This window comes from Pieris brassicae, chromosome 5, assembly GCF_905147105.1.
Source record: "Pieris brassicae chromosome 5, ilPieBrab1.1, whole genome shotgun sequence".
Classification (NCBI taxonomy): Eukaryota; Metazoa; Arthropoda; class Insecta; order Lepidoptera; family Pieridae; genus Pieris; species Pieris brassicae.
The window spans coordinates 4787168-4810255 of NC_059669.1; the positions used below are offsets into that span (position 1 = coordinate 4787168).

Here is a 23088-nt window from a genome sequence, read left to right on the forward strand (position 1 = left end):
TGTTAGAGAACTTAATTTGACACTTTTTAAGAGTAGCGGTAGTTAGACAATGTCACAAAAGGTCAACATAATACACAATTTTCTTTGAGAATTTTTGATTATTTAAATTATTACCAAAGTGTATCAGTATTTTCTTGGAAAAACCCAGCATTGCTTAGGCATTAACTGTATCAGAAATAAGGTCATATTAAAACTATTAAGAGACCACGCATGTTAAGGTCCTAATCTAAATATAATTATACCAATTAAAGTTGTTCACTATTATATGCATAACTAGAAGATCTTACTGGAAGATGTCTGTACAGGAATGAAGGAAAGAAAAATGTGGAACAGGTCAGAAAAGTCTAGAATTCTGTTATATATTCGCCCATGAATGAAGGGAATCCGAGGCATTCATTAACATCACGCGAAAGTTAATAGTACTGAAGTCGTATTAATGAATGTTGAATAGAATATAAACTCGGGTCGGCTAGTAAGCTATTTTTCCGGGATTGCTAGTCATTTTAAACGTGTTGATCAGAGCAGCACATTGTTTATTCGTAAGAAATAGTTATTGGTGCAAGAATTCAAGGTCGCCATATTAACATTCCTGTTATGATAAATCAATAAATTATGCAGGTTTTGGTTCCACCTTACTTACATACACGAGTTAAAATGCATATATTGCACCTAGTTTATGTTATGCATATTTTCTATAATGGTTAAAGAATATAAATAAAAGAATAATTCCGCCGTCGCATTCCATTTATTGTATGAAAACAAGAACAGATTTTGAAATAAAATAAGATGAAATAGATTAAAACAGGTAAATGATAAAATTCATTAGTATAATTTTATAATTCATGATTTCATGACAACGAATGCAACCTATCCTCTTAAAGATTAATGGTGTAATGGCGCCACTTGCGATTATATGAGAAGATGTTATTTCTCGACATGAATGATGAATGCTGCTCGAAGGTTAAAACAAAGATGTATTATATCTAGCTTAACAACATAAACCTAAACATAACGTCAAAAGCTCCTTAACTTCCTTTAGATCTGTAATTTCAGGCGCGTCGGCGCAGTAGGGATAAATCTTTCGCATGTGTGGGCGAACCAAAAATTTATTTATTTTATTAGTCCTTTCGCTTTGAAGAGGTCACGCATGAGGCCCTTTAGGTATTTGATCTCACGCTGAAGGTCCGAACACTTGTCGCCGAGTTCTACGTGGCGCTGACGGAGATTTTGCTCCTCGTTGAGGAGGACCTCGATCTCTGCTTTCTTCTTTTGGCGATAGCGGGTTGCCGCGTTCTTGTTTTGCTCCTTTTTCCGCGAGCGGCGATCGTCGACGTTGCGGGTATAGGGCTTTGGGCGGCAGGAGCTCCACTCGTCGTCAGTGGAGCAGGAGCGGGGGGAGGAGGGAGGGGAAGAAGCAGGAGTGGCGCTATCGCCGGATGGAATGGGGGACGTGAGTTGCGCGGCGCGGTGACGAACTAGATCTTCAAGAGCTTGGTATTCATAATCCGGCACTGTCGGCGGGATGGAAACCGGCCATTGATCTTGCTGTGGTAGTGGGGCAGCGCTCTGAGCCTGTTGGGCGTAGCTGAGGAGAAGCTGGGTAGCTGGGCCGGGGGGGCTTTGTGGGGGAGTGAGATGCGTTAGTTCCACAGCGCCGTAGACGGTTTCAAACTCGCGCAATAGATCTTCTGTGGGCTGCGGCGCGATCGGAATAGCAGAGTATGGAGGCACCGCTGCTACTTGAGGCACCTCAACGCGGTCCGGTACTTGGGAGATGTTCTCGAAGATGGGCAGGTCCACCTTCTCTTCCAACCAGTTGGAAAATATGTTTTCTATAAAGAGGAAAGGAAAAATATTAATACATATGCATTAATTTTGATGAGTTAAATTCATTTGTTATTTTTATGAAAATTGTAGATGATCTTTTGGCATCAAAACCGTAAGTACATAAAATGTGTAATCGACATTGATTGAATTTATTACATCCACTGTATTAAATGTTAAAATTACGCAAGTACATCAATTAACGTAAGTATGTAAAAATTTAATATTTTAACTAAATTTTAAAACCTGCAGGAAATATTAAATGTAATAAACACCTGACTTTCAAGGTATTCTTGGATTCAGGCTGTCCGCAAAATTAAGATAAATTAATATAATAAGCAGCGGACTGGCATTTTAACAAAGTCTTTTTGTTAGTTTTAAATGTAATTTTTTCTAACTTAATACTAATAGTATTTTAATGATATACTATCAGTATGATGACTATATCATTGCTAACATGAGTTCGAAAAACGAATTATTTAAAAAAAAAGTATATTTTAAACGGTTTTTAATGGAATTTATTTTCTATACGACATGTGGTTTAGTTAAAGTGCAATTATAGGCGCCAGGCGGTATAGTAATTAGACCCATGCACACGCTGCGCTAGCAAACAAAAAATAATGCAGTCGCAAAAATCGAAACAAACACATAAGTAACAAGACTCTAGATTATTTTTCAACCTTTAAAATGAAACCAAATGTCGTATCGTGTATTTTACTGATTATTGCTGATATTGCATCTGCCTGACAAAGGTTTTTCGACTTAATCGGAAAAAATACTGTGTTTTCATTTGATAAACCAAAGCTGTAATATTACTAGACTACAGGTATTAGTAAAAACGGCAAAATATACCTATTATTATGACTAATGTTTGTTTTGTTTTGAATTAATTTTTTTCTTATTAACGTAAAACTTTCGATCATTCCTTTAATTGGAACCGAGCTTAGGAAGACATACAACTGTAATACAGATATATTTAGTAATTTATAGCGAACTTCCATCACTCCCGTCAACGGCGTTCAATCGATTTTAAGTGATCTTCTTGAAGCACCCAGAATCAATTGATCCTAATTGTCACTACGTCGCACACGCTCATTGGTAGTCAACATGATAACACTATTTTACTGGCCCCGATAAAGTTCAACGGAACGCAATTAAAATTTTGTTTGCACATGTTTAAAGGTCCAAGACGTCATTGGTACTTTGTTAGAACTTATAAATAAAACGGAAAATATCTATGATTCTATTACTAGTTTTAAAACATTTATGGTGATATAGGAAACTTCAAGGTAGGTAGATGTTACAAAAGTGGGGAAAACAAAACAGACAGAGATTAAAATGTTGTATCATATCAGCGTTTTGTTTTCCCATTAAAATGACAAATCTATGATTGTTTAATCGCGTGGGAATGCGATACCAACAATGCTCTTGGGTACTCATATTCCGGTGTCCTATAGAGAACAGTCCAGTATTTTCAGAGTAAATTACCCGGGGTAAGAATGTAAAACAAAAGACTGCACTCGATTGTGATTGGTAAGGTGGACCAACTATACTCATTTACTGAGTTTTGTACGCTTTCTTTGCAAACCGTACTATTTTCAAATCCTGCACTCTGAAAGTAATCATTTGTATATTTTTTATAAAATTTGCTATATTAAGAATGATTAGTGAAGTTTAGAGGATTAATTTGTTTCAAACGGACCCTTCTAATAGTAAAATTTAATGGAAAGAAATTTCTACAGCAGTCGAATTTGTAATGAAGAAAGTAAAAGATTGTTATTAATGACAATTTTCTCTTTGAAAAAATTCGAAGACTAGATTTATATTCAAATGAAGAAATGGAGCGGTGAGAAAATAGAACTTGACAAAAGATGTGTAGAAATCTTTCGGCAATTTAGAGTAGAACATATACCACATGAAAATGAAAATGGTTTAAGGTTTGCTAGAAATTTCCTTATATTGTCCAGGCACTAATGCTGCTGTTGAAAGTGTATTTTGTATTTTCACTAGAGAATGATTATTGGAGCAATGAGAAGTCGCAACTTTCTGTAAATTACATTATCTGCCTATCTTAACATTCAAATATAATGTGCAAAATGAAAGTCGTTCGAATGTGGCTACAATTATTAGACGGACATCCTTATGTAGCAAAAACAATCCACTCCGAAGAAAAATAAAGTTTTATCGTTTTTTTACCTATGAAATGCGTGCTAAGTGTACTCTTTTTGAACAAATAGTTGGTCACCTTATGATTGGTCAAATTGTACGTCCATTAACGCAGCATGCGTATCAATGCGTTGACTAGAGACACTTATAGTAGAGACAGCGTACAATAGTTTCGTCTTTCATGATACATTCTCTCTTGCAATCCAAACTCTATAAATCTAATGAATTTCCGCGAAGAAAATAAAAAATATTTTCTTATCTTGCCAGAGGATTTTGAGAAATGTTTAATATAAATACCAAAATGCGACCTTATCACTACTAAACTTTCAAATTTAATTAATGTTCGTACAGAGATATTCCAGATATTGATTGAATTTATAAAATACATTTATATTTTTTATTAAATATATAGTTGAAACGCATGAAACAACAATTTGTGTTGTGTTAATGTTCGCCGTTTACCTAATGTTATTTAAAGGTTGAAAATTTCTTAGTAACAAGTTGACATAGACTATGCCTGACCTGTGATAAACTTATCGGTGTATTATTAACCTTAAAAATATTTCTTTATAAGTCACCGGGAATAAAATAAAATTGTCAAAATATTACTTGTGTCTGTTCTAACGTCATGTTTACATTAATATTTATAACGATATAATTGTTTAGATCTATTATCCTTATCTACAGTATTTTTATTTAATTGGAAAAGTTTTGTTTAATATTTATTGCTGTGCGCTTAGAAACTAACTCTTTATTATTTGAAGCTAAACCAAAGAAATCTATTACTTAATAAGTGAATACAAATAAACAAGGCAACTGATCTATATCAATGCGCAAGAGTGGAAACAAGTGGGCAATAAGTTGTTTTAATTATTGGGCGAGCGGTGATCGAGGTCGCCTTCGAACTGGTTTTTCATTGGTGGCGACATACGAAACAAGCAGACAATTCTAAGTTAACATAATCTATATATAGCTTTGACATCGGTCCCGCACTTTGTTGATCAACACAATACTTTTACTTAACTATGAAGAGCAAAATTAATCGATATCATTATCTGATACATCCAACCACGCGTAACAAATACAGACCGTAGATTTCGCGCTTTCTGAAGTAGTCCAACCAGTCGTAGGCAATCACGATTGGTAGTTAGAATATACCCGTTACTAACTCGTTTAATAAGCAAACAAATAGTGAAATTATGGATTCCTACTAAGCATCAACCTGCCCCGCATATATATTGTATTTAGCAATAAGATTTCCAATAACCATATTCATAACAAAATAGTCAATAAGCAATAACAAACAAGGTTATAAATAAGAGTAAGATAACATGTTTACAGAATATTGATTGCTAGCTAGGTTTATTTGTTTAACGATAAACCTTCACACTAGCGCGCCCTATTAAAACATTCGTAAGTTTTGATTTGATATAAAGTAAACAACATTTTAATCATCTCTGTGTAAATCGTGCGCTTTGCTTTGATATTTGAGATTACATGTCTATGTATACCTTTGTTTCGGAGAACTAATTCATTGTTAGATCGAGGTTATACATTATGAAAGTTAAGCAAACTAAGTTAAAAACAAAATTATTATGCTTTGCGTGCGACCTGCTTAGTTTAGGATGCAATAAGGATAATTGATATGGATACTGAAGTCTATGTGGAAGTATGTTTACGCAAAAAAGTTAATGTTGTCATTGACTCCAGAGAAATGAGAGCGTAAAGACCTTGGATTGATTTCTTCGTTTCAATGAAAAGACAAAATCAAACAACATTGACATAGTTTGAGATCTAAACACGTACCGGCATACAGATCTGCAAGTGCCATCACGCAGCCGATTTATAGTCCTTTACAAAGTCTTAGTGCTAGAATAATATTGATAATTCTAAGTTTATATGGGCAGTGCTTTGCAAAATCTGAGTTCCTCGTGTTGCGAGCGGGTGTCGTCGTGAACGGTATGTATCGGTCACAATCACCTAACGTCTTTTAACAAGTTTCTGTGAATTGAACACTATCTCCTTATTCCATATGCAGCGATAGTGGTACTTCATTCTAACGGCGTCCAGGCGGCTCATGGGCGGTGGCAGGCATAAGTCGCGAGCCGAGCGCGAGCGCCCAAAATTTACTTCTCGAATAGAATTTATTGTCACGGACAAATAACTAGTAAACGCGGCGCGATACACGCTACAACTGAGTGCGCGCGAGTGTGCAATGTCAACTTCGCTGTACGCCTTTCCCCTCCACACCACTTGGGCCAGTTCAATTATCAATATTCAATTTAAACGAACCACTGCATCTAACTTGACAGCCATTGCGTCGTTTTATTGTTTTCGAATTCCAAATCATTTCAAAACTATCTTACACATTGCACAAATTCCGTCTATATTCCGACAAGCCGAAGATAGGCTGTGACTTAAAACGTAAAATATATTTCATCAACAGCAATGTTAAATCCAAAAGATAGTAAAAACTAAAATACACGCATTTCGCTTAAGAAATGTCATAATTGATCAGAGGTTAAATGCTAACAAAAAGCTGGATAAGAAAAGTAGATATATAACTTGGCGGGCATAACTTCATATTTGAAATCAACTTTCTACTTTAACAGACCTTCACTTGACTATGGAAACAAAGGTATATATATTCAGAAGTCCTACTTTCGTAAATATTTAGTTTATATTAAAATGTCATTTAAATTAGATAGAAAAGCCATGATTAATTTAGTTACTTTAGAATTTTTTGTCAAGATAACACAAACTTGATAATAGCCTAAACGGAAAACGATCCAGCAACATTTTGTTATGATTAGGAGTTTGTTTTCGAATTATTAAGTATCAGTCGCGTCCTACAGGTATATATTTAGCACAGGCTTTAAGAAAAATACATTAAAGCTAAGATTCAGAAACCAAGACTGCGGTAAATCTCGGATAGGAACCTCACCCTAAAAATCGTGTACCCTAAAGATAAAAAATTAAATGCGACAAATTAATATAACAGCTTGGCCACGTCCTCGACCATATTAAATACAAGAGGTGAACGTTATGACCTCTGTTAGGATATATCGTCAATAAAGGCAATTTTATCAATTTCCAATTTCTATAGCTTCAGTAGTTTCTAATAATGTCAATAGATGGCGTTCATGAACAGTTATTAAAAGTTACAATACCCAATAACTCACATACATTACTACATACAAGGAATAAACGATAATACTAGTTTTTGAGTTGCAACGGATTCTCTTTAGAAATATTTAAAATAATAAGAAAATATGCAGTTAAATTATAAACGGTTGTGTTTTAATACATGAAAATATATATTTTATTTCACGAAGAAAGAGTCGGAGGAGTTCGTAACTGATCACCCATAACGCAGGAATGTCCCTAGTGTGGGGACCGCCGTCTGTATGATAAAGTATCATAAAATTGTGGCATTTTTAAATAAATAAAAAAAAGATCATTCACGTCTGACGGAAAACTTTAGCTGTAAGTTTAATTAAAGTAGTGATAAAAACATTATCAAAACAGATAAATCGTCGAATACTTTGACTTCTAGACACGCCTCTGTCAAGTGATCAGGGGTGTGTCATTACAGCTAACCTAGTCGAATCTGGTTATAACTAGACCTATTGAATTATCAGTAAAATAATACGTAGTTAAAAATGGAACTTTGATTTAAGAACATAGCTCTCTGCGTCTCTAATTTGCAAATCGTTTATAGAGGATCTGCGTAGGATTGGTCTGAGGACTACACGTACTTAGCTTAGAATATAATGACTTAAGCGTAATCCGGAGCCAAATCTACGTACGCAATACTTCAGTTTAGAACAGAGAAAAAGTATCATTGCACGTTCGCGTAACTCCAGTGGGCAATCATATTTGTTTAATTATGTAATTTCACATGCTTTTATTTAATTAATTATTTTACTTTATAAATTCAATTCCGAATGAAATTCGATTGGAATCGAACTAATTACGTAGGGGTACATTGTACGTGCAGTGCATTAGACTGTTTCTGGCATAGCCGATTTGGTTTTATTATTTAACATATTTTGTAGTTGACATTTAGCCGACAAAAAACTGCATAAAATTCATTGGAACGTGCTCGACAACGAACCTAACAAAAATTAACATACTTTTTGTTTGAATTCTGTAAGCCGATGTCTATGTCACTATCAAGCGTTAAAAAGAGAGGCGGAAATTTTCTTGCCAGTTTTTCTTGCTGTCTGCGAACTGGTAGTAAATTTAAAATTAATTTAACTTCTTTTCTGACTTTTATAAATGTACTTGTTTACCTATATGAATAAAGTTATTGAGTTTGAGTTGCCCAATCATAGTATTAGTAGTTCGTAGAAACCCTTAACGATATATATCGCCTCACTGTAGAGATGAAATACTGAAATTATTATTATACTGGTATTGTTTTATGTGGTTGGAGGCTGCACAGATTGGGTATAAACAAAGAAATTGTTAGATTGTCTAAGGCGAAAACGTGAAACACAACCGACGAAGCCTAATAAAACTATTCGAGGTTAATATGTCGGAGATGTTTATCAGTCAAAAAATTTATTTTTACATTATTTCATGATGACGATTTACATAACTGATTTCGTTTCTTAATTAGCTATATGACAAAACATTGATTGAAATATTGTTAATTGTTGACTATTCAATGTTTATTGGATAAAAAATGATCAATTCTGCCATCGGGCCATGACCTAAACATACATAGATTATGTATAATGAAACGTTCGTTTTTACTTATTGTACGCGCTCACACATTCGTTAAACCATCCCATCATACCGCAAGAGCCGAGTTAACTTCTCAATTGTCAAATAATTTAATGCAATGACATCTATGAAGTGTCAATTAAGATAAAGATGAAAATGTTATAACATCAAGATATAATAATTTACTCTATACATCTTAATGGTTGATAAACAACTAGACCTTTATCCATTTAGTTTTAAACGACTCCTTTTTCTTAACAATATTTTTTATTGAGTCCGAACAAAGAGTTTATAAATCGAATTATTACTATTACAACTTTAATAGAAAGCATTACAATGTTTTGTTTCCCTTGTCTAATTTCTTAACACGCAACGTTTTTTAATGGAATGAATTCGTAATCGAGTGAATATTTCCTACTTTGAAATAAAGCCTTATACCGAAAATTGCTTTTCTTCATTATTGAAATTTATTCTGAATGACGATATCAGCTGCTGATTATTGCAAAAAAAAATATATAAATATATACAATTTGTTAGGGATTATCTATAATATTTGACAGCATTACGAATTGTCCAGTTTCTGTTATATTTTAGCCGATAAATGCCTTTAAACTTGTGTTAAAATATTTTTACCCATAAACCGAATTCAGCGGTGAGGTGTTCAAACAAATCACAACCTCGTACTCTTGTGTTGCAGTTGTTTTAGATGAAATGTGTAGTATTATTCGTTAAATTAAGATTAATTTTAAATGGACGTTATAATAGGTGTAATGAATGTCTTGATAATTTTTATATTTACGGTAGGAAATAAATAATTGAGTGGCGATACGAAGGAAGAGACTGGCTGCCCACAGCACTGGCAATCCTAGTGTGGGGGCCCGTGCACTATACTTTATCTAAATATCCTGTTTATTGTGTATAATAAAGTTTTTCTTTCTTTCTATTAGTAAGAAATTTTTAAACATTGTTTCGAGATTGAATTGACGCAGTTGTTTGTTGAGATGTGTCTAAAAAACTAGTAAGGCATATTTTAACGGTACAGGGGCGCTAAAACGCGTTTTGGACCATGGACTCAGAAGATTAATAATCTATATCATTGAATTTTTTAAGAAAGTAGAAGCCTTCTGAAATTGACACGTGTTGTCCATTTTGTCTTAGGCGCCATATTCGCTAATTCACGATTCTGAATCTTGACTCTCTTACATCAAATACAATGAATGATATATGGCATCTGTTTCTGACATACAGGAATCTTACTTAGCCCAGTCTCGTCCCTTAAACATATACCGTGCCAGTTTGCTCACTATGACTTTTAGCTTTAAGCGTTAAGACAGAAATAAAAATATGTTAATTTAATGTATTTTTTTACTTTAATTATTTATGGATACTATTTAAATTTACCAAGCATTTTATTATACGATATTGTTTTGGTGAAAGTTTATTGATATAGATATTGACGCCAGCGCATATAGTGTGTGACTGAGGGGTGTGTCCGAGTAATCTTTATTGTAATGTATCAATGAAGTAAGGATTTTTAGTATTCTGCAAAGATTAACATTACTAAATTACCGCAAAGCACCGTTAGTAAGCCAAAAATCCCTAAAATACTATTCGTCTCCCTCGTCTAAATTGTTTGTGCCAACGAAAACAGAGATACAATATAGAGTTGATTATAAATAAAAGGTTAGTATATGCTTTCTTTCTCAACGAGCGATAAAAAATATAATTAACATATTAATGAATGCTGGTTATTGATTTATAGCGGCAAGGGAATGCCGTTATTCCGAAACAGAATGAACGCAACCATATTTATAGCACCATTGCGTTTTCGAGATTTTGGGCTCAATTCACAAATATTGCTCATATCTATATCCCGAACTTGGTATTTGTATCTCATAAATAGATACAAATATATCGTTAGATAAGTTGATCGTATAAGGGTAAGTGATGGATCAAAAAAGATATTATTTCACTATTAACCCGAATAAGTATACGTTTTTGTTATAATTGTATAAGTTTCTTCGCTTATATTGTGTAATAGTTATTTAGGCTTTATAATTTTATCAATTTTGTATTATATTGGCTAAATACTACTAAATCTCAGTGTTTTTAAATTTTTCCTCTAATTTATTAAATTTCAACGAACCTATTTAGTACAGTATAAATAATAATTATACAAAATCAACTAACCTTGTTTACATTGTGTTTCGAGCTGCTGCAAAAGATCGCTCGCCAACTCCGCTTGTGTGGGCTTGGATTCGGATGGTGATGGCGGATACAAGGTGTTAGACACGTCATCCGTTAAGTAACCGCTGGGCTCGAATTTGGTACCAGCGCCGAAGTTCTTTAACAGATCTGCGAACAATATATTTTTCTAGAACTCTCTTTACAATCGCCAAAGAAAATCGCGTAGCCTCGGAGTATAAATAAAGAATTTTGTTATATTTTTCCGAGGAGTTCGTTGCATAATAATTAATTTAATTATAACGTTATTTTTAAAAATCGTTGTTATAAAAATACGTATACCAATAACCTTACTTTGAAATAATGACAGCTGAAAATCCCTGCACAGGTAGCACATGCCGTTATTTTTTAAACAACACATTTCGTCCATAAATTGAATGAAACAAGTGAATAACACTAGAAAGAATAGTAATTAGAGCGATAAAAACGAATTGTGAGAATATATCAGAGAAGCTTCAAGGTAAGCTTAGATAAGTGGAATACTAAATACAGCGGGACGACCGAAGACGTCAATATATATATGAACGATATCTGTCATACGACATTACGTCAAAGAACGCCCAGATGTAGCGATGCTTTTAACATTAACTGATAACAAAACAATAACTACGAAATTATCCAACGGTTTGTTAAAATTATCACGAGTTACAATCCTATACAAATAATTTCCATGTGATATTTGACGTAATTTGTAGGAATATTCTGATTATTTATTTATTAGGTCACGAACTTGTTGAATTCCTATAAAATTTGTTGATAAATTTATTGAATCCATTTAGCTTTTGTAACAAATGGGATGTCATATTAGCGTTCTGTAATGTTCATACGGTGCGGAATCGTCACGTTAGACTAGTCACAAAATTAGTCTAGTAGTTTTTGTGTGTTAATTTAATTTGTATAATATATTTGCGTGGCTCAATGTTTAGGATAAAATGCTATATAATTTTAATTTCGCATAATATCAGTACAGGTAGTAAAAGATATTAGAATTAATTGAAATATAATAATAAATAAATAACGAGTTCTTTTTTATGGTTAGTGCTAAACGACACCCTTGAATCTTAACGGTTGCGCTCATTTGAAACTTGACTTTTTAAACTACTGGAAATTACTTGTGTACCAACCAATGTCATAGAGATATGTATTATATACAATAATATTTATAGCAAGAATTTTTGGAAGGACTATCTTTCCAAAAAAGCTGCCCGACACAGTCTCCATGTAATTTGTGTAAGGGAAATATAATTATTAAATATATATCATAAAATAGTAACAAACTTGATTTTTGTATAAATCATAACATATTGATAGTTTTTGTAGAAAATTAAAGGCTTTTTTATATTATAGTCAGATAATTTAACTATACATTTTTAATCGCTACCCATTAACACCCGCAGAGGTGCATATACAAGTGCGTAGCTGACTTAAGTGCCAACTTGTCTTCGGAAATGTCACAAACGATAGCCTCTTCCATTAAGTGGTTGAGATCGGCAGCAACAAAACTACTAGTTTTAAGGCTACATATTATGCGCTAAAGAATCTTAAAACACTAATATATGCGAGAGAATGTATTGTTATTTTTTAGTAATAGATTAATAAAATGCATTTTTTCAGTACTATCATAATGCCGTAAGACATACCTAAACAAAACCTGCGTTATCATTATTAATACCAAAGACAAACTCTCATTAGTTAAATTACAAACCGTAACAATTAAGTTTATATCAATAACGCTACACTACAAGCAAAAAAGTCCCACCTAGATTACAAAATATAATTGAAAACAAGAAATTATTAGTCAATAATTATTACTGTCAGTGCATTGGAAACAAGATAAGCAAATGGAAAACATTTAAGATATCGAATCGAAAACATGAGCAGAGGGGCCAAACAAATATGTATGTTTTCGAAGGAGTACTGACGTCATACTCTTTAACACAAACAATCTTCCACGAATCACTCGCCGAGTTAATGATAATCAAGACACACCCACGTTTCAGCATAGCAACTTGTATGAAACATTCAAACCATACCGAGACCTGCGTGATATTGATAATATTTGCACGGAACGATTATATAAATAGAATTATGGAATTTTTTAGCACATCTGTTATCAGATTAAGGTAGAGACGGACATAACTATCGTACTGTTACGCAGCAATGGTAAAACACCTAATAAATAAAGATAATGGCTTGAAAAAATATGTCATCATTGCAGATATTGTTATATCAACAGGATCTTCAACATTTACTGCTGATGGTTCACGACTCTGCCTGAGTATTTTCATTACAATAAGAAATTCAGAAGTTTAGAATTTAAATTTGATCGGATTTAAATTCAATTGCACCGTATCGATGTTGTCGTCAGCGTTGGTCAGTCTAAAGCATTCAATAAATTAGTTTTTTTTTAATATTACTAATAAATTCGTTTTTTTTATATATAAGGGCCCGCTATGAGGACGGGATGGCCTATGGAATTGCTCCAAGTAGTCTATTCTTTTGACTATTGTCTCTCAATATCAAGGTTAGTTTGTGTTTAAGTGGATCAACCAATACACGTGTAATAAAAAAAACGGGGCTAAAGTCCAAGAAGTTTAGTATACACAATAAGAGTATATGGTGTATACTAAACTTCTTGCATTTGGATACGTCAAAAAATTAACTTTATTTACAATGTTATCGTTTTTTCTTAACGGCGATTTGAAAGTTAAAATAAAAACACGACGAACAGAAAGACTATTTATAGAACAAGGTTTTTGTTTAAACGAGAAGGAATTTTTAGGTAATGACAATCAACTAAATTATAGCAAACATTAAATATTATTATCAGTTTCGTGTATATATAATCAGTGATATTCAATTGTGTTTCTGCTTATTAAATAATTAAAACGTTGTTTAACCAAGCATGAGTACTTATAATAAAATACACAAATTTTAAGATAAATATCACATAAACTTCCTGGTATTTGCCAAACTGAATGAATGTATATTGAGAATATGTATACAGTTGAATACTGTACTGTTTTATTCAATATTTCCTAATGTGGGCATGCGCGCTACAGCAATACAAGTAAACTTTAGTACCTATATCTATTAGTGTTAGTGTTCTACAATGCATAGAACACTACGGAAAGCTAAAGCGGAGATTTATCTATATGTCACGATATTTGTCCGCGATGGACGCCTAACCGATTTTAAATTAAATTGGCACACCGTGAGCAGTCTGGTCCAACTTAAGAGATAGGATAGCTTAGATCTTTAATTATAGTCGCAATTTTATTTTATTGCAAATATTTATAATTTGTCTATAATTCATTGACAGTCACAATTACCTGTTAACTCCAAAAGATTCTAACAGATGTCGATACTTTTCGACTGGATTGAGTAAGTAATCAGTAGATGGCACTGCTATGGTAAACCGACAAACGTGTCATATAAGCTAGCTACAATTCAATATCATGATTACCACCTGTTATTGAGGCTAAAGTATAAATTAAATTTATTTTGTAGTAAAAGAAATACCGTGAAATTCAATTATTTTTGGTGTTAACATAGCCAACCACGTGTTACTTAGACCGAAGTGTAAATCAGATTCAAATTATAGTGACGATAATACAGTGAAATTATTCTTTCGTGTCACGGTATTAAGGCTAACTAAAACCATACGATAAACCTCTATGGTGTATTTGCCATCGAATACACTTTCAATCCTATACTCCTTCCTTGACACTCTTGTGAGTGTATATGACGTAGTGGATTTCAAAATATGTATTAATTAGCACATAGCAATAAACACCCTATTACAATTTACAAGAATAACCTTGTGCACAAACTGTTCACTATTAGTGAACAGTTTGTGCACAAGAAATGTTACATTTATATTTAATCTTTATTGACTTTACGAAAGCTTTTCTAGTAGTCGTTTGAAATGATGGTCGCAGTCTAACCAAATGAACTTTGTCGGTCGAATGGTTAATGCTCGATCAACGTTAATTTAACTATACAAATTATGAAATAAAACCAAGTGTTGCATCAAATCATTTTTATCGCTGACCCATGAAATGCGATATCGTGCGTTTCCAACACATACGAAAATGTCATAGCAACAAAATTTTTGTGTTTCACTACCTGAATCAGTTTTTTATGTCTGTTTCTGTATGAATTGAAAAAAAAATAGACAGATCAGTACTATACTTAAACACTTTTTACGTTACTATAAAGCTATTTAGTGTTTTAAAATTCGTGTATGCGATAATATTATGAATTTCATCTGGCATTGACCTTGGTCTACTAAGGGTATACATATTGTTCTCACTATAATGTAAGTGCTGAACAGTTTTGGCCTATTGACGTCAGCGAGCGAGTCTCATCCCTGAGGTCGTAGGTTCGATCCCCGGCTGTGCACCAATGGACTTTCTTTCTATGTGCGCATTTAACATTAGCTCGAACGGTGAAGGAAAACAACGTGAAGAAACTGGCTCGTCTTAGACCCAAAAAGTCGACGGCGTGCGTCAGGTACAGAAGGCTGATACCTACTACTACTACTACTACGACCTACTTGCCTATTAGATTAACAAATGATCATAAAACATATACAGAAATCTGAGGCCCAGGCCTAAAAAGGTTGTAGCGCCATTGATTTATTTATATTATAATGTATGTGCGTCTTTCGTTTTCCGGCATGCCTACTGAGGCTAAACGTTTAATTTATTAGTCTCATTAATTCGTTAAAAAAAGATCGAAAAATTTCTTGCCAGTTGCTTTCGCCTTTACTTTCAGGTATAAGATTTTACAGTCAACGTAAACTTAGAACGATTTATTTTTAGTGTACAATGTTAAAGCTCAATTCCAGGCTTCAGCTGCCTTCCATACTTCAAAAAAATATTGGATTTTATCATTTAAAAGTAAGGGCTGAGTGTCGTTTCTGAAGTCTTCGTATATTTTAGATTATAATATCGAGTTTATACCCATAGGACCATCAGTTTCAGTTTGAAAGATTTGATTTGTACAATATTCAGTAACGCACCGCTTAATGTCTATTCCAAGTCTTTAGAACTAATTGAATACTTTTTAAAAGCGTTCCTATTATACGATATTTTTGCTTGTTTAGATAAATTTATCAGTTTTGGGGCTGATTTGATTGTATAACTTCTTTATTTAGAATCGATTGACGCAGTATTTGATAATGGCTAGGATAACGAGGCAATTATTGACCCCTTATCTGTTCATGAGGTGAAGCCGTGGGGGGCCAAGAGTCGTAGACTGTTCAACATAGATTAAAACTCATAATATTTTAAATGATTAACACGCAATAGTTTTATTATACGGAAGTTTTTAATATATCATTATTATATTCATTGTTGCAATTAATTAATTATACAATTATATTTTTTTTTTAAAGTAATTAATAAAAAAAAACAACATTATTTTTTTATTGAACGTACAATTGTTCAAATAAATATTAAACATATAAAAATATCGAGCCTGTATTATGTATATATATACTTTCTAGTATCATAACGTACAAGGGTCAATAATTTGTATTAACGCTATCTAGTGTTGGACATTCTCACTATTTAATTGTAGAGACAATCAGTTCTACTACTAAATAAAAGCAAACTACTTAATGATTAGTACTTAGAATAGTATTCTTAAACAAAAAAAATGTTGGCTATCGTATCTAGAAAAGAATATAATCGAAGTTAATAGTGTCTAGTTTGCCTTTTGTTGCGTAAAATCAAAAAAGTTATATAAAAAAGAAAACATTGATAAAACCCAACTATAATTATTAATAGCAAGTACTTTACAAAACATATAAAGTTAATGATTATATTGAATACTTTATTAATTTGATATAGTGCAAGGGAGCGTAAGAAGTTTGGGGGGGGAATGTTACGATGCGAGGGGGTATTGAATTACGCGTTCTTGTTAATATTATTTTCCACTTTCCAGGACCTTACACCACACAATGGTAAGTTTTAGGTATAAACAGTCATTGGGGGTGGTCACGAAACGTTTTACTATTGGATACAGAAAACGTTACGGCACGTGCCATGGAGGGGGGGGGGGGGGATAAAAAAATTCCAAAAATTGTGTGACGTAATACTTGAACGCTCCCTAATCTAAAAATCATTAATCCGATGAACGTTGATCAGAAAGAGTTCGCGTAAATTTATCACCAAATTTTGCTTCTATTTATTTAAAACACTGAACATGACTTTAAAAATGAAAATTTTACGGTGATCGCAACTTCCTATCAATAGACCGCATTAAGTACTGATGTTCTAGTATAATCATGATAGTATATCATATAGCAATATGAGATTATCGCTATTCATGCTCTTTATACTTTTTTTCCTTTCCTATTCATTATACAGTTTCTTGGTTTCTTATCGAAGAACGTAAAGTAAAGTATTGTTTAATTAAATTGAGATATTTTTTATTGGTTCGAGGTTTACCGGGACCCGAATCTTATGGCAAAGAGTCTAGAAGTAGCATCACTCAGGCCCGATACGCCGGAGAGATTCTTTAACCTGGTATTTACTGGCCAAGTAATGTGTGACAACGTGGCTTTCCAGAGTGAGGTGCACATGGACTTTACCTCGGGGATGGAGTACCTAAGGGTGTAATGAGAAGGAAATTTGCCTCGAACATCTCGAAGGCTGGTAAAACTTTCTTAAAACTATTTCTTTTTATATTAATTTAGTAAAAATTAAAATGTTATTTCATTAAGAAGAATGGTGGTGACGAATAGCTGTAATAGATCTCAAAAACTGACGACTGCGAAACGAAACAAAAGACTGCGGATCACTCGGCCCTATAGTAGTGAGTCAAAATTGCTCAGCAAGATAAATAATAATATAATTAACAATTAATACAATGCATCGTCAGGCCAATAATACCGGCCCTAGAAGATTTTTTTTCGATTTAAATAAAGCTTTATTATTACAAAAATTAATAACAAATATTACATAAATAGCAAGTGTAAATTTTATTTTTTTATTAATCATTAATCATCACGTAACATAAAGTCTATAGGTATTTGGAACTAAAATGGTGATATGAGCGACACAATGTACGCTAAAAATTACCATTACGCTTTTGTTTTTAGTTTTTAGTAATAACTTTATAAATTAAGTGGGTACAATGAAACATATTAACAACGAAACCGGTAATCTATTTATAAATAATTGTATATTCTATACACACCGTCATCATGTTGGAAGAGATCTACTTCGAGCAGCAAAGACTTTTCATTACATGTTAGAAGGCCGTCGGCCGAAGCCAAAGACCAATCCCATTCGCTCGTACTCATCATTGTTGAGGTTACGTTTCTGAAATTCATACATTTTCATATTAATTAAGTATATATGATAGCCGTATTAGGTAACACGCGCAGACCTATCCAAGTAGTAAAGCGGGAGGCATTAAACCAAGAGATCGAGTTCATGTATTACATACAAAACGCGCAATTAACAAAAAAACAGATGAAAAAACGTAGACAATAAAAACATCTAAAGGCAAAAATCGACGAAGTGTCAGGAATGCCACATGCTCAATAACGCCATGGAACTTCATGCATAAGAAAAGTATGCATCTATATTACTCATGATTTTACGTTAGTATAATAGAACCAAGATTTTATTTACACAGTATTTTTAATACAAACTCAATTGTTTTACAAATATCATATGTAAATGTAATTTCATTGGATGTTACTTTTTTTGTAGAAGTGAATACATCTAAGGTTGCAAGGTATTAATTTACAATGTATATCTCATTGTCTTTATACATAACTCAGCAATCTTATTTAAAGAAGAAACAAGTTTCTGAGGTAATACTTTATTTACGTAAGTAGTCTTTGAAATAGTAATTCATATTCAGTTACTTGTTAACTTATTTTTTTATAGTAACTTCTAGAATGTCCTGGAACAAATTCTGGGGATACAAAGAAGTACTGAAGGCAGAGATACCAATATACTTAAAAAAGAAGTCTTAGACACGTGTATGTTTCCATGTCTTTCTGACGGTAGCCAATCATGGATATATGACTCAAACACAAATAGAAATAACAACTTGTCAACGAGGAATGGAATGCAGTGTACTCAATTTAAAACTGAAGGACAAGATCAGAAGTACACAAATTAGAAACAAAGCAAAGGTTATTGATTCACTATCCTATACGGAAATAGGCAGGCCATACTGCTCGAATGAACAATGGCAAATGGACAAAGAGGATAACAAAGTGGAAAGGGCCACCAGCAAAAAGAATGCGTGGTCACCCTCTTGCTATGTCTCTCTCCACCACTATGGTCCAAAGTTATAACTAAAGACAAAATCAGAAGTTGCTATCACCTTAGTGATTATTTTAGGTGTTTGATGAAGTTAAGAGTTGTACAAAAAATATTAAGTAATAAATAAAAAACTTAATGGTAAATACATTTAAAATTCTAAATTACCCACTAATGTAACTTATAAAATTTATAATAAAGAAACCATCCTCGTAATTTACATTGTTTTTGTCTATTTTTATATAAATTTTATGTAATTGATTGTTTTTGACTTCATTATGAAGCCTTAATTATTAAGCATACCCAAGCCATATTCTATTGCAATTCTACATGTAGTAGGAAGTAAAAATAAAATTATAATTATTTCATAAAACATCAACTTACCAGGGATAAAGAGATGAAATCAAGGCGAGAGATGTTGTTGTCTGATGATAATCGCAAGTGAGGGACAAAGCTGTCCTGGGGTGACGACGCCATTTTGGCACTGAAATTATTATTTATATATATTAGACATGGTATTCTAATAGAGCATGCACACTAGTTTCCGAGATACATTCATGATCACATATAGGTATTTTTATTTGAAATCACTTAATACATACATCAGTTTATACATTTCAAGCCTATTTGCTATGCTTGCTTATTTCTTTATCTAAAGTAAAAAGAAATTTAGAACAATGTTAAAGTTTGATAGAAAATGACAATTCCGTTTAATAAACTTATTACACTTATTATATAGTCAATCATAATGTTTAATTGAAACATTTTTGTTCTATTTGCAGATATAATATAACATTCTCTTCAAATTCCTTATCTTGTCTTACAGTTTCTATGTATCTCTTTCAACTAGGTTCAATCCTTATCTTGGTTTACATCCTGTTTGTCATCATTTCAAAGTGTATCGGACACTACCAATATAATTTTTAACAAATTTCCAAAAATGGATTGTAATCTGTTTTTATTTGGCACAGGTTCTTAACATATAAAAAATTAATAGGACTCCAAACTTTGGGAGAGAAACAGATTCCATATTTTATAAATTATAAAAAAAAATTAAAATCAAATTCACATATTATTAATATACTATACACATATATATTAACACTATACATTTAACAATTTGCTGATAGTAAAAATACAATACTGAAGAACATTAACATTAACTAGTTAATCAGAGCTACTAGGTAGGTAGGTAAGCTGTAACTACCACACAAATTTAGTTTTTGTAATCCCAGGCTAAACTATAATTAATTAAAAGTCAACAAATCCATACAGTTTAATATTACAGTGTGTTTAATTAGGAGATTAATGAAAACAAAACTTATTAACATTGCATGATATTATTAAGTAGTTGTTTCAATGTACAAAATAATGTTTTTTATTAGGTTACAGGAGACAAATGAGCAGGAGCCTCGCCAGATGATATGTGATTTCGCTGGCCACATAATCAGAAGGCAAGCAAGTTGCTGGCCTTAAGATTTGGTATGCTCATTTATTGAAGGACTTTAAATAAAATTGGGTCTGGAATAATTCAGTGGGCAGTTGGGTCCTCATAATGTTGGTGCACAGCAATAACTGTCTTAAGAGATGCTCAGTAGTAGATGAGGAGAGTCAAAGTGATATAGTTGGTTGGTGGTTGGTATTTTGAAATCTGCCTTGACGTCAGATGATAAAACTCTAATGCAGCTATAACTGTTTTACAAACTACTAACAGCCTGTTCCAGTTTCACATAGCCAGAAAAACAAGGCCTATATTACTCAGGGATAGTTTATTAATAGTAAAAGAATTAAATTTGGTCTTATACATTTTAAGTACAAATTGTTTCTCATTAAGAAATTAATGATAAATACTGCTGACAAAAAATGTATTAATCAAAAACTCACAACAGTGTAAATTTAGACAAACTACTAGTTGAACTATGATAATATCCGAATTGCAATTCATGATTGAAAAGCCTGAGAAAGTATTACAAAACGAGCTATGTCCACATTTAACAGTAATAGTACAAACTGTACATTTCAAAATATTATGCAATTTTTTACGAAACTAGCTCTGTGAGAAACTTTAGTCTTTAAAGAATTTGTTGACGAAGCAATATAACATAGTCATATCATGCCTTTTAATAAATTAAGTAACACATCTATATAAATCACTCATGATTAGTTATATAATAAAAGCAGTTTATTGATCAAAATGACTCTAGAACAATCTACAGGAAAAGGTTTAGTGTAAGAAGCTAAACATCTATGAAGCAAATTTAGAACATTTACATACAATGTTTACAACTAGTTATAATTTTATTAGAATTCATGAATCAACCATTTATGTATTATGCTGGCTGTTAGAAAAAGGCAAAAATCATTAATGTTTTATAGGAACATACCAGTACGAGGCATTTAGGTAGTAAGTCAGAAATAATTACGCGACCGACGCTTTCGTGTGAAAGTTACAGGGGAATGCAAATAAATTTCAATTTGTTAGCAACGAATTATAAAATATAAGATACTTACAACATTTTTATAACTTGTGAAGGCACACTGTGGTGTGCAAGCGCTTTAAAAAACTTTAGAATCCCATCATGAGGATTTAAAATACGAGAGAAATAAACAATACGTCTTCCTAATCGTGGTCCATGATGAGTAATAGGCAGCAACAGATAAAATACAACATGAATAAACAGTAGCTATGTTCCGTCGTTATTTTTATCTGTCAAAAATATATATTGTACTGTATGTCTCTGTATCTTTCAAGTGGCACAATTATTATTAATATGGAACCATGTAAAAAATAAGAGTGGACATCTAATCTAATCTGACTGAATGAGCTTTTGTACCTTAATTTAATACCTTACTCAGTTTATTTTTGCATTTTCAGATATTAAGTAGCATGCATTAAATATTAATAAAAATTATCTATACTATTAAAAAAAACATTTTAATCTTGTACCAGAAAAACTTCCCCAAAACAATTTCCCTTTTTGTTATAAATTTTAATCATTTTATCAATTTATTCTAGTTATTTCGATAGGGCAACTCGTTATGTTTAATTTCGTGCCACCATTTTGTATAAACAATCAGTATTCTGAAATCTATACACAAAACGCACCGAAACATTTTGTTGTTATTCGTGCAACTTTTAACATGTCGAAAAGAAAAAGAAAACAAATTACTATAGAAGAAAAATCGCGCATTATATCAAAGCTTGAGAGTGGAATTCCTAACAAAAACTTGGTTGCGGAATATGGTGTATCGCACTCGACAATTTCAACCATTTGGAAAGAAAGAGAAAAAATTCAAACACTTTTTGAGAACAATTCATTGAAAATGAAACGAGCAAGAACAACAAAGCATACGAAGATCGAGGAAGCTTTGCTAAAGTGGTTTAAAGTTCAAAGGACAAATAATGTGCCAATAAATGGACCAATTCTTCAACAAAAAGCAAACGATTTTGCTCAGCGTTTTGGTGAAGATTTCGTTTGTTCGTCCAGTTGGATTCAACGTTTCCGGGCTAGACATGGTATCGTCGGCGGGAAACTGAGTGGTGAAACTGTCAGTGTTGATAGTGGTGGTGAAAATGACGAACAGGAAGAGATTGAAGAACAATTTACAGTGCCATCTTTGAATGATGGTCTCAATGCTGTCAATGTATTACGAAAAATTTATCTTTTTAATAAACAGTTTCACATGCAGGGAAATTATGACAATATTTTAATTAAAATTCAGCGTGAACTTCAAAGTGCCTACGTACTACAGAAGTGTTTCAAACATACTAAAATAACAGATTTTGTTAAAATAGAAAAATAATAATTATATGTACGTAAAGTCTTCTAAC

The 23088-nt window shown here is 32.5% G+C and overlaps 1 protein-coding gene across 2 annotated transcripts; it reads right to left on the minus strand.

Annotated features, from left to right (window-relative positions):
- Window positions 1–726: 726 nt before the first annotated feature.
- LOC123710468 (activating transcription factor of chaperone) lies at window positions 727–21926 on the minus strand. Of its 2 annotated transcripts, XM_045662383.1 has the most exons (5): window positions 21768–21926; window positions 19641–19740; window positions 18175–18299; window positions 10912–11076; window positions 727–1832 (listed from the first exon to the last, which is right to left on the minus strand). In XM_045662383.1, exons 3-5 carry the CDS (start codon window positions 18281–18283, stop codon window positions 1111–1113), a joined length of 996 nt encoding a protein of 331 aa, XP_045518339.1. In that variant the 5' UTR covers window positions 18284–18299; window positions 19641–19740; window positions 21768–21926; the 3' UTR covers window positions 727–1110. The 2 variants fall into 2 exon arrangements, with proteins under 2 accessions (XP_045518339.1, XP_045518340.1); XM_045662384.1 differs by lacking the exons at window positions 18175–18299; window positions 19641–19740; window positions 21768–21926 and adding an exon at window positions 11260–11378.
- Window positions 21927–23088: the final 1162 nt, after the last annotated feature.

Bases quoted from the DNA above. Each gene is read 5' to 3' on its own strand.
- LOC123710468 (XM_045662383.1), bottom strand. From the start codon at position 18,283: ATGATGAGTACGAGCGAATGGGATTGGTCTTTGGCTTCGGCCGACGGC. The intron at 11,077-18,174 runs GTGTGTATAGAA...TATTGTTCGCAG, and splicing joins TCTCTTCCAACATGATGACG to ATCTGTTAAAGAACTTCGGC. The intron at 1,833-10,911 runs GTTAGTTGATTT...TCCTCTTTATAG, and splicing joins CGAAACACAATGTAAACAAG to AAAACATATTTTCCAACTGG.